This window comes from Ochlerotatus camptorhynchus, unplaced genomic scaffold (genome assembly GCF_037179485.1).
Source record: "Ochlerotatus camptorhynchus isolate MF236.1 unplaced genomic scaffold, CSIRO-AGI_Acam_v1.1 ptg000043l, whole genome shotgun sequence".
Classification (NCBI taxonomy): Eukaryota; Metazoa; Arthropoda; class Insecta; order Diptera; family Culicidae; genus Ochlerotatus; species Ochlerotatus camptorhynchus.
In genome coordinates, this window is record NW_027040534.1 from 799,466 (window position 1) to 811,600 (window position 12,135).

The 12,135-nt window shown below is 39.7% G+C and overlaps 1 protein-coding gene across 1 annotated transcript; it reads left to right on the top strand.

The window, feature by feature from the left end:
• Positions 1-1,197: 1,197 nt before the first annotated feature.
• On the top strand, positions 1,198-11,297 carry LOC135714003 (iroquois-class homeodomain protein IRX-5). The gene is made up of 5 exons (XM_065237262.1): positions 1,198-1,425; positions 8,556-8,614; positions 9,087-9,675; positions 10,387-10,802; positions 10,868-11,297. Exons 2-5 carry the CDS (start codon positions 8,571-8,573, stop codon positions 11,076-11,078), a joined length of 1,260 nt encoding a protein of 419 aa, XP_065093334.1. The 5' UTR covers positions 1,198-1,425; positions 8,556-8,570; the 3' UTR covers positions 11,079-11,297.
• Positions 11,298-12,135: the final 838 nt, after the last annotated feature.

Genomic DNA, 12,135 nt, shown 5'->3' on the forward strand with positions numbered 1-12,135 from the left:
CAGGGAGGCAGCTCCCACACCTGGATCCTACCTATCGACCCATTAACTCATGAACCGGGGACCAACGGCTTTACTTCTCTTCTGAAGGAAGGCGTGATCAGAGATGTTATACCTCAGAACATCCCGGCGGCGCCGACTGGGATTGAACCAAGGCCTGCTGGGGTGAGAGGCAATCACACTACACCACCGGCGCCGCTTATGTTTGGTTTTGGTTTAGATGATTGAATCGGATAATCCTAGAGTTACACCCCTGCTTAAACCAAATCAGTTTTCATGATTTTATTTTTGAAACTTTTATGATAATTTTTAAACCAAGTTTTGGTCACTTTTTAGTCACTTTTTTAGTTTTTTTTTTTTTTTGATTATTATAGTTAAAGGGTTGTTATGCGGGTTTTTTTTTAGTTGATTTTGGTCACTAATTCATTTTTTTTTCCTGAACACTGCCATCAGCCTTGTAACAACTACTCATGAACATATAGATTATATAGGATCATTAACTACGAATAATTATATATTAATCGATTACAGTATTTGTTTTCAATTTCTAAAAATGGTATATAGTAGATACTAGGTGCAGACGACTAAAACATGGCAGAAGGGAAATTGAGTATTTATTGAGGATCTTTTTTCTTCTAGCACAAAAATAAACACTACGATCGTCACAAACAACAAATAACTTCAGCTTACGATGATGATCATCATGAATCATTTGTTCCAACACAACACAAAACATAATCACGAGTTAACACACTGAGACACCTACCTAATTCACGGATTCCCAAAACACTATGCCACACCGGCAAAAACAGCAAGGAAAACAAGCGCGAGCCAAGCATTTTCACAAATAGAAATATTTCTCCCACCTTCTTTCGATGAGGGTTTTCACTATATGTACATATTCTCACCATTACTGAACGCTCTCTAGAACTCACAGTCACAACAGCTGACCGCTAAGATCACACCTCTCAATGATGGTATTCGCGGGAGAGAAAATGTCTCTATTTTGGCGCTAGACAGCTGCCGTCAGTGGCCAAAAAACATACGTACACAAACGAAAATGATCGTGTCACGATCACGGCATGGCGTGGCGGTGTGCGGGGCTAATGATCGTGTTGGACGCGGACTATACCTACCCACTGATCGCCTTTGCAAAGGAAAATTCGCCACACGCTGAGTCGAACAGAGCAGTGGTGGTTGGTGGCGATCATTCATAGTTTGAACTCACTGACGGAAGGTGGTTACACGTAAAGACCTTTGACTTGGAAAAAGGACATTTTTGTGAGAGTGAAAAATTAGACAGGAAATTATTGCTAATTTCCATATGTTTGCACTATACACGGTTGCAGCAAAGGGAAAAAAAGTGTGATTAAGAAGTAGTGATAACACAAGAAACTGAAGAGATTGGATCGTGAGGCTAATTTTCAGGTATGGCGAGTTTAAAAATAATATGTCAAGTATTACAACATCATGTCATCTTCGTCAGTAATGAAATAGAGACTGTATACATAGAGCTGGTGAGTTTGGTGTTCCTGGTGGAGAAAACAAGAAAATCTGTTAAGTAACAGTACGTTAACAACGACCATGTTTTCACCCTGAACTCCTAGGTTGCGTAAACTTAATTGCAGGAAAATCCATGGTTTCGACTGGATTACTATTCACCTTCTAAACTACTCATTGAATTGAGAAATCAGTTGCTGTGGGATAACTCAGAAGCTAATTACCGAAAATGTTGTCCAAATGATAGTGAAAATTTTCGCCATTCAAAGATGGCGGCCATTTGTAGAAAACGAGAAAAACGGCCACCGATGACGGTGGCAATGATTCTATCTATATCCGCCCGCCTTCCACATCGCATCGCTCACAAAAGCAGACGACAAGAAAATACTGATGTTTCGTGTTTTGCTCCTTGAATACCTACGTTTCATCGTGCAAACGATGAATACTTAACTCAGGCTCTTTTTTGCCTGTTATTTTCAAATAACAAATTCGATTTACTCGGGTAAAAAAAAGAAAACAGTTCTAATGGGGTTTGACTATTCGCGTCAGCAAATGCTCTCATCACGGAGATTTGCGATATTTGTGTTTTACCCAGAGGCGTCTGTAGGCGAGGGTGTGCTCAACACTGTTAAACATCTACGAATGTCATGAATTGTGCATGCAACAGAAAATTAATGCCACGTTTCCGCTGGCAACACTTGTCTTCCTAAGTCGCTATTGGAGATTTAGACGAACACTATCTGCTGCGGGATTAAACTGGCTTTCAAACAGCTGACCGTTCGGTAATAAGTTCAGTAAAAAATATTTTACCGAATGATTAGCACAATTAATTGTCAAAAATTACCGACTAGCTATGTCTGAAGCAGGGTGGAGTAAGATTTTTTTATAGTCGCTTTAACGCTCTTGGGTCATTCGTGACTTGTCCGGGTGAGAAGCATGCTATGTCTTAACTCATTTATTCAACTTTGTAGCCAATTGGTTACTCATGCTAACTTCGGTTCTGATCACCTTCCAGTAACTTTTGAAATATCCCAAGAAATAATTTCACAGCTCTACTTTCAATTACCATAGAGCTGATTGGGAGCAATATCGAACATTTATGGAATATAACTTCGATCCAAACATTCATTTGCAAACCAAAGATTAAATAAATTATGCTCTTGAATCTCTGACTAAAGGGAGTCCACGATGAAATTGCCACACTATGAAATTGTTCTAACTTTTTAACCGTTGGGTAGAATTTAATGAAAATTTGGGTGGATTTAGTTCATAGTGCATTATTTAAATCCTGCAAGTTTTAAAGTCCTGTGATCAAAACTCGCGGAAATGGAGTCGAAAGAACAGCTCGTGCGTGATAAAATCTTGCGCATTCATCACGAGAACAAGGATCTCTCGCATCGTTCCATCGCTAAAACGTTGGGAATCGCGAATTCCACGGTGTCGCGAGTGATTAAGCGGTTCGAGGAACGGTTGACCACCGATCGGAAGCCCAGAAGTGAAGGAAAAAGTATTCCGTACAACACCAAAAATCACAACCGCGTAGTTGGGGCCTTCAACCGAAATCCGAACGCCTCCGTTAGGGATGTGGCTAAGAAGCTGCACCTAAGCCGAAGTTTTGTCCAGAAGGCCAAAACTAAGGCTGGGCTTCGAACGTTCAAGGTACAAAAGGCCCCTAATCGCGACGAGAAGCAGAACAAGTCCGCCAAAACCCGTGCCAGGAAGTTGTACCTCAACATGCTGACGAAAGTTGAATGCTGCATCATGGACGACGAAACATATGTGAAGGCTGACTTCAAACAGATCCCCGGCAACCTGTTTTTCACGGCCAAGGATAAGTTCAGCGTTCCGGAGCATGTCCGCACTCAGAAGATGTCCAAATTTGCGAAGAAATTCCTGGTTTGGCAAGCCATCTGCACGTGCGGGAAGCGGAGTGCACCTTTCGTGACCCAGGACACGATGAACGGACAGGTGTACATAAAAGAGTGCCTCCAGAAGCGGCTGCTTCCTCTCCTGAAGGCCCACAACGTCCCAACAATCTTCTGGCCGGATTTGGCCTCATGCCACTACTCCAAGGACGTGCTGAAGTGGTACGCGGACAATAAGGTCAATTTCGTGCCGAAAATGTTCAACCCTCCCAACACTCCGGAGCTCCGCCCCATCGAGAAGTACTGGGCGATTATGAAGCAGCACCTTCTTAAACGACCTAAGGTAGTGAAGACAGTCGAGGAACTGAAGAAAGTATGGGTTTACATGCAAAAAACGGTTGATTCACAGGTTGTGCAGAATCTTATGGCCGGGGTTAAGGCCAAGGTGCGGGCATTTGCGTATGGACTGTAAATAAAATACGAGTAAAATGGTAAAATGAAGTTTAATAGTTATTTCTCAATCCCTGAAAATTTGATGGCAATCGGATGAAAACTCGAATTTTGCGAATCAATTTTGTGTGTGGCAATTTCATCGTGGACACCCTTTACTTCTATAGTTGAAGCAAGAGCTGCCTCAGTACCAAAATGCGAGGTTAAATTCGATTCAATTATAATAGACCGTCGTCTTCAGCTCTTGATCCGTCTTAAAAATGTCCGTAGGAGAAAACGCGATCCTGCCATGAAAGTTATCTGGCGGGATATGCAAAAACAAAGCGATTCTCTGCCCTGAGGAACAACACTTTTGAAAATAATGTTTCTTAATTAGACTCAAGTTCCAAACCCTTTTGGAAACTCACAAAAAATTTGGAAAATCCTCAAAAGCCTATTCCAGCGCTTAAAAGAGATGGTAAAATTTTGATCACAAATTTGGAAAAAGCTCAGAAACTTGCTAAGCAATTCGAGAGTTCCCATAATTTCAGTTTGGGTTTTGCTAGTCCTACTGAGAATATTTTCTCTCGGGAAAATATTTTTGATGATTCCTGGGGGACTGATTTGGACGAAGTAAGGTCTATAACTAAAAAGTCTCATAATATGAAAGCTCCAGGTGATGATGGAAATTTCTATATCGTCATCAAAAAACTTCCAGAGAGTACCTTGTCTTTCTTGGTAAATTATTTAACAGATGTTTCCATTTGGCATACTTTCCTGATAAATGGAAAAATACAAAAGTTGTTCCAATTTTGCTACCGTCCAATAAGTTTGCTTTCCTCAATAAGTAAACTTTTTGAAAAGATAATTTTAAATAGAATGATGTTTCACATCAATACGAACTCAATTTTTGCAGATGAGCAGTTTGGATTTTGCCATGGGCATTCAACTACTCATCAACTCTTAAGAGTTACCAATTTAATTCGTTCAAACAAATCTGAAGGCCACTCAACTGGAGTTGCTCTTCTAGACATAGAAAAAGCATTCGACAGTGTTTGACACGAAGGTTTGATTGCTAAATTGAAAAAGTTTAATTTTCCTCTTTATATTATGAAATTATTCAACTGACAGAAATCTGCAGGTAAATTATCAAAATTCCAAATCCAATCGACTACCTGTTAGTGCAGGAGTTCCTCAGGGTAGCATTCTTGGGCCTATATTGTATAACATTTTCACTTCGGACCTCCCTGATTTGCCTGAGGGTTGCCACAAATCTTTGTTCGCTGATGACACAGGCATTTCTGCTAAAGGAAGAAGTCTTCGTGTTATTTGCAGCAGACTGTAGAAAAGTTTGGATATTTTCTCTTCTTAGGGGCTGTACATAAACTACGTAGACAGTTTAGGGGGGGGGGGTTGATAATTATCCACGGCCCATACAAATTTTAAAATTTTTGTATGGACATTTGTCTACGCAGGGGGAGGGGGGGATTTAAGAATCGCAAAAAAACTGTCTACGTAGTTTATGAACAGACCCTTATTTACAAAAATGGAAGATTTCTCCCAAACTCAACTTATAAGCTTCCTTTTTGAAACCTAGTAGTAGTCACATAATCACTATGAACGGAGTTCGAATTTCCTGGTCAAACCAAGTGAAATATCTATTGACCAAAAATTAACTTTTAAAGATCACATTTAGGGCTCTTATAAACAGGAAATCCAAACTTTGCTTGACGAATAAACTTCTAATATTTAAACAAGTTTTTAGACCGGCCATGCTTTACGCTGTGCCAATATGGTCTAGTTGTTGCACTACCCGGAAAAAAAGCACTTCAAATTATTCATAACATACACAGCAAAAAAATAATTTTGATATCACGTCAAAGTGGATGCACTACAATCATGTCGAAAATATGGTGTAATATTACTTGCTAAAAAGGACAAAATTATCATTAATACAATGCATGAACTAACATTACGCTGCTTTTACTGCATTTGTTTATTTATGTGGTCATAAAAATTACATGAAATTTTCGACATGATTGTAGTGCATCCACTTTGATGTGATATCAAAATTATTTTTTTGCTGTGTAGTTCTGAAGATGATTTTGAAGTTGCCTCTCTGGTACAGTACTACCGAAGTACATAGAATTTCGAATGTTGAGACTTTAGAACAAATGTCCAACAAAATAATTAATCATTTCAGGCAAAAATCGTTGCAATCCTCAATTGCAACGATTAAATCCCTTTATACTTAGATAAGATTTAGTTTTAGTTTTTAGTTTTAAGATTTCAATTGTTATACTGACATGCAGGTTTTAAAAAAAATCGATAAAAAAAATAATCGATTAGTTGTTATTCGAATAATTAAAAACTGGGACATCACTTCGACAGTGAGCATGCATAAGGGCGAATACGCGATGATCGATTCTCTTCATCGATTTTCTCTTTGCATTGCTACAGCTAAGCGAAACAATTTTCTTGAATTTGTTCAATGCAGAGTAGTAACAGGTTGTATTGGCTATCAAAAGCAACAGCAAACGCACCGATAAACGTTAAATCTAGCAAGTTATTAACGAAAGAGAACATCGACGAAGAGAATCGATCATCGCGTATAGGCCCTTATGCATGCTCACTGTCGACTTATTCTGGTGTGATTGTTTTGATAAAAAAAAAAGTGCGCAAAATTTCATCTCTGCCGAGGGGGAAGCAAAACCACAAAATTACCTTGCATACGGGGGGTATTCATTGGATGAAAGGGGCCGTGAAAGAGGACACTAAAATAGAAAGTTTTTCTTCCGACTGTTTCATCTTAGCATTCTTCTTTGAATATACTGCGGGGCAAATCAACAAATTGTTTTGACGAAATAGTCTCAGATTTTAAACGCTTATAACTTGGCCATTTATGGATGGATTTCAAATCTTATCACACCATTCGATGAATCTTATATAACGACTATAGTAGTTTATCATTAGAAAACAATTCAAACTTTTTGGACGCAATTAACCAGTGCGACGCAATTAACCAGTGCAACGCAATGCAGGCTTGCTACGACTATTGATAGAACAAAAAGAGAGGTTATAAAAGAGCGTACCTGTACATTTTGTTTCAGTTCATCTGTGGATGTGGTGATTGTTTTACCGTAGACTCGTTATAATATCGACATTTCGATCAAATGCTGAGATGGACAAAATCTATTGAATGGAGGATTTCCTCACATGGCGGAGCTAAGTGCCGGAATTTGGTTTCTAGTTGAATGCTTCGTACAGCTTTTCACAGCACTCACCACCAGAGAGCGAGTAATTTTCAAATGAATTGGCTAATCGAAAACCGACTTGACAATGTATTGCGAAATTAACTTTTTTATTAAAATATCAATAGTTGTGCACTTTGATCCATCTATTATTACTACTTATCATCGAAGAACACAATGTAAAAATATTAATTTAAAAAAACTGATTTAGCCACTACAAGCAGTGCAACATCTGTTGGATTTGACGATCAAAAGTTGGTTGCTATAGAGATTGCTGACGTTTATCACACGCACACTACGTCAGGTATACGTATACGCAAAATGTTTTCATCGGGAAAAAACACTTCATAGCGGAAAATTTTCCCGATGAAAACAAATCACTGACACAATCATACTTTAGCAATCTATATAACAATAAACATATCTCGTAGTCCTACGTCAATAATGCGATCCTGCTTTGGACACAACCCTTAAATTTGGCCAACTTTTGGACAACTAGAACCAAAGCTAGAACTGTGTAAGTGAATTTATATAATTTCCCATGTAGTAATTCGCGAAAAGAATTTATTAATTAAACTTTAAAACATTTGTCTAAATCTACATCAATCTTTACAATTTTTTAGCAGTCTTATATTTTGGAGTTATGAATCAAACTGGTGGGTGCCCTAGGGTAAACGCTCCTATAGTTGCGGTACGTTAGAAGCGTTAGGTTCCTATAGTTGTGTATGGAGACGCAAGGGTTATTGACTATGTGCGCCACAGGTGGCGGTGCTACCAACTAAAAACATTTAAATTGACCGTTAAATGCGTGTTCGATGAACAAATTGCCAGTGTTATGTCTGTTTGTCTGTGGAGACTCCATACACAACTATAGGAACCTAACGCTTCTAACGTACCGCAACTATAGGAGCGTTTCCCCTATAGGAAATCTAACACAATTTGTGTAATTTGTGAAAATTGTCAAACTTGCCGTTTCAGTTCCGCTTCCGTTCTCGGAAAATATTTTACTGAGTCTCAGCAAGCAAACGTTATTTTTTGCTGAGATCTCAGTAAAATTTATTGCCGAGCTATTATACCGAGATTCGGTAATCCTAATTAAGTTTGTATATTTGACAAAAACTATGCTCTATTTGAGCGTAAACCAGTTTCCTTATAGAAACTATAAACTAACATTATTTGAACAAAATCTTTAGATTGAGTATTTTCACCCCATTCATACACGACACTGTAGGTCTTCTATATATTTATATTTTTTTCGTCTTTGGTTTTGTCGTACCCATCCATCCGGTTGAGATGTTCAGAGCTTCGTTTTTTTCGTCACAATCATTAACAGCAAAATACAATACTGTATGAACTTAAAAAATGCTATAAATATCCCCAAAAACTGCTCCACTAGAGGAGAGACCAAACCAACATAAATAGCTAACTGTTCGATAACAATGTACCAATGATTCATGCACTAAATGGTCGTCTTTCTGTTTTCCTTTCGAAAATAATAATGCTGCGCTTGCAGAAAACTTCGACCACCATGGAAAAATCATCGCGACCTGTGAGAAATCGCAAGCGGAGTAGGTTAGTGAAGATTAGCGCAACTAACAGGGGAAAATAAAACCTCCTGCCCTTGTTTTGCAACACACGCTGAGACTAATAAATGCCGCACGTATCTGTTTGCCCTGATTTAATTTTAGACACAATCATTAAATCCAACATGTTTCATGTAATTTTCGCATGTTCCTTTTTCTAACAAAACCGTCATCATCAGCGCTTTTTACTGTATTGGTATGTCACGAGTTGAAAAACACGACCGAAAACATTGCTGTTTTCTCACGGCGCATGCGTGATCTTCACGATTACACTCACTAAAACGAGACGCTGCCGTGAAATTTACTTTCAACCGCGCGCGCATTCTGAAACAGGTTGTTCTGTTATAAGATACCTTTGTACGTTTGTTTTCGTTTGCCGTTGAGTTTGTTGAACTAGTGAAACTTATTTACTTTGGTGCCCTTTATTGATCGGTTTCCTTTGTTGAATCGCCTGTTTCTAGGAAGGTATGGCCACCAGGTGACATCCACCGACCGATTAAGCGACTCTTCACACCGGAAATCAAACGCATGCTCAAGGATTGGCTCGTGCGACGCCGGGAAAATCCTTACCCAAATCGGGAGGAGAAGAAACTGCTGGCCTACGAGACGGGTCTCACCTATACCCAAATCTGCAATTGGTTCGCCAACTGGCGACGAAAGCTCAAGAATTCAGGCAATGATCCAATCAAGAAGACCTGGTGCAATCTCATCAAGAATTACAACACAAACGCCAAAGGCAACGTGGAACAGTTTAGCATTTGCTCGGAGGATAGCATTTGGGGTGAGAATGGCGAAGACTCGCAAGGCTCGAGATCGCCTCCGGACAGTTTTTCCAAGCGACAATACCCGTCCTACACTAGCAGCAATAACAATAACAACAACAGCAAAGGATTCGTAAACTACATGAAGTATATGGAGAGAAGGAACAGCGAAACATCGGACGACGACAGGCCCGGCAACTATTCGGGCAACATGTTTCGTGACCATAGCTATACTCCAAAGAACTACAATGCAGTTTTCGGACTGCCCGGACAGCCTCAATGCTTTCAGGTTTGTAAAAAAATCAACCGTTTTTGTCGGTTTTTGTTTTTCTCGTACGCGTACCTTAGAACGCCCCGAAGAAGTACCCAGAAACCAACCTGAACCAAATCTCTTTACAGAGCTCGTAAAAAAAGAGCCTTAGAGGTACAATAAAATGTAAGGTAACCATACAATAGGATCTGTTGAGTTTGCAAAAAATCGTATTGCCCACAACTATAAAATAACCATAGAGTGTAGTATAGCCTGAATTTGGCTTCCCTTTTCGAATGTACACCAATGTTGTCAGCTGAGCAGTTGATGGAACATGTCAGAAGAATATCATCTTCCAAATTAATTAATATCTAATTATCCTGACATTCAATTAAAATTTCTTATAAGTACAGATAACAAGTTTATCCGTAATTCATTATGATGAAAGGGTAGGACGTCGAGAACAAAAAGTTCACTTTTCCCATAGTAATTCCCACATAAACTTCAAAGGACCTGTGCAGTATGAGATCGCAACCAAATGAGCCAAATTTTGGGAGGATTACCAGGACCTGATTTTGAATCGATTGAGTGGTGTGGAGCATACTCGGTATTTTGACCCACCCAAGGTCGAAACTGCCCCACTTTCCTCTATGCAAAGTTTCTTTTATCGCTATTTGGCCTGTTTTTGCGCAGTAATGCTTTCTAGACCCTTTTTACTTTACTAATCCCAAAATATTCCATCCCATATAGGTAACGTCCACCACCGAGGAATGCCCTGCTGATTTCAACTGTAACACTAGTTCAATCATTGCGACCAATTTCCCGAACGCATACCGAGGGGAAAATGGTACTTTTTACCTGACACCCAGTACAACTGTATCCCCCTCAATCAACCACAAAAGTACGAACAAGTACAAAAGTAGCATCATGGAAAAGTATCTCCGTGATCTTAATGAGATCGATCCAGAATCGGAACCTGCCAACAACGGTTGTTCAACATCACCGAATCCCTTCCAGCAAATGGCGGCCCAATCGCAGTCGAACACAGCCCCCGTAGCTCAAATGAGTTGTGAAACTCGAGGCCCTCCTTCCCTCTCGAAGTGGCTGGAAAGTACAGCCAAATTCACTCCATCAAAGAATAACTACATCGATTGGGATCAACCAGGGTACGCTGGGCGACTCTTTCTGATTTAAGAACGGTAACATTCAATCATTTTTTTTTCGCCCCCAGAAGACCGTCCTCTTCGAAGAAACGTTGCCATTCTAATTCGTTCCACCAACATCAACCAACAGATGAGGAAGGCCACCATCGCGCAACTTCGCAGCCCCCGCAGGAAATCGATGACACCGGTGAGTTTGGAATACACCAGAAAGATGAGATTGATGCTGCGGAAGCGTTGACCCGGTTGGCAAACAATTTCCGAATGAAGTTTTACACCTGAGAACGATAGCAGAAGGGTAATACGTAAAGTTACAGCAAACGGCGATAGCATTCCTGAACAAGCTTAGAGACATTATGAGTAGTTATTAATGATAGTTAAATATTATATGGAATGAAGAACTATAGGAACAAGCATATTTTGAGTGTGAATGTAGTAGAAATTGTTGCAATGTTAAATTTTAATGATTCGAAAAGAAACTTAGGCTCAGAATATTTAGATTAAGAAGTGACAATAAACAGCCAATTATTAATAAAAACAAATATATTAAATTTGTCTAGTTAGAAAAGTTAGGGTGATCGTTCGATGATATCCTTTGTGCTCCAATCGTGGAGTGTAGTTTCGAACCCCTTTTGATACGGTTGTGTTTTAAGTTTGTTCTCTGTTTTGTGCGTGCGTTCGCGTTCATAATTTTTGGCTGCATTTGCCGGATTAGCGCTGGCACTCTGCCTCCCGGACGGTTATACGTGATTGGTGGTTTTCTCGCTTTCCGGGATGTTTTAGAATCAAGAAAGAAAACGTGATTCATCATGTTTGCAAGCATCAGATGCCGAGAGATGTCGCTACCTGCGTTGTTTGATTTTTTCTCTCGGACCAGAAATTAGTGTCATAGCGAGTGATAGTTTTTAATATCAGTTTATTTACGCGCTGCAAGGTGCGTGAAAGAGTTCGGCCGGATGTATTGATTTGGTGAGTACGTTCCAGTCCAAGTAGCATTGCAAGTTTTATCGAGGTTTAAAGCATTCGACAAGTCCAAATCATGCTCTACAGAACCCTCATAAAACCAACATTGTTACTTGGGAGTTGAAGATTGTTCTTATAAGTTTCTCGATTGCATTTTCGAGGGGACGTCCGGAGAGCTTTGAGATTTGGGCGTTGTTGCTTTTCCCGGCAGACGCGTTGTTCGCCGATTGCTCTCGGGTAGAAGCTCAGTCTCGCAAACAGACTATATCAAATGATAGAGGAGTCATGCCCCTACCTGTTTGTGCTGTTAGTTTTAGAAGATGGGCTTTGATTCGCGAGGGATCGTTGATTGACGTATTTGTTAGCAGAGGCGATT

Excerpts from the sequence above, each read along its gene's own strand:
- LOC135714003 (XM_065237262.1), top strand. The coding sequence starts at position 8,571 with ATGGAAAAATCATCGCGACCTGTGAGAAATCGCAAGCGGAGTAG. Across the intron at positions 8,615-9,086 it reads AGAAATCGCAAGCGGAGTAG|GAAGGTATGGCCACCAGGTG; the intron begins GTTAGTGAAGAT and ends GCCTGTTTCTAG. Across the intron at positions 10,803-10,867 it reads ATCGATTGGGATCAACCAGG|AAGACCGTCCTCTTCGAAGA; the intron begins GTACGCTGGGCG and ends TTTCGCCCCCAG.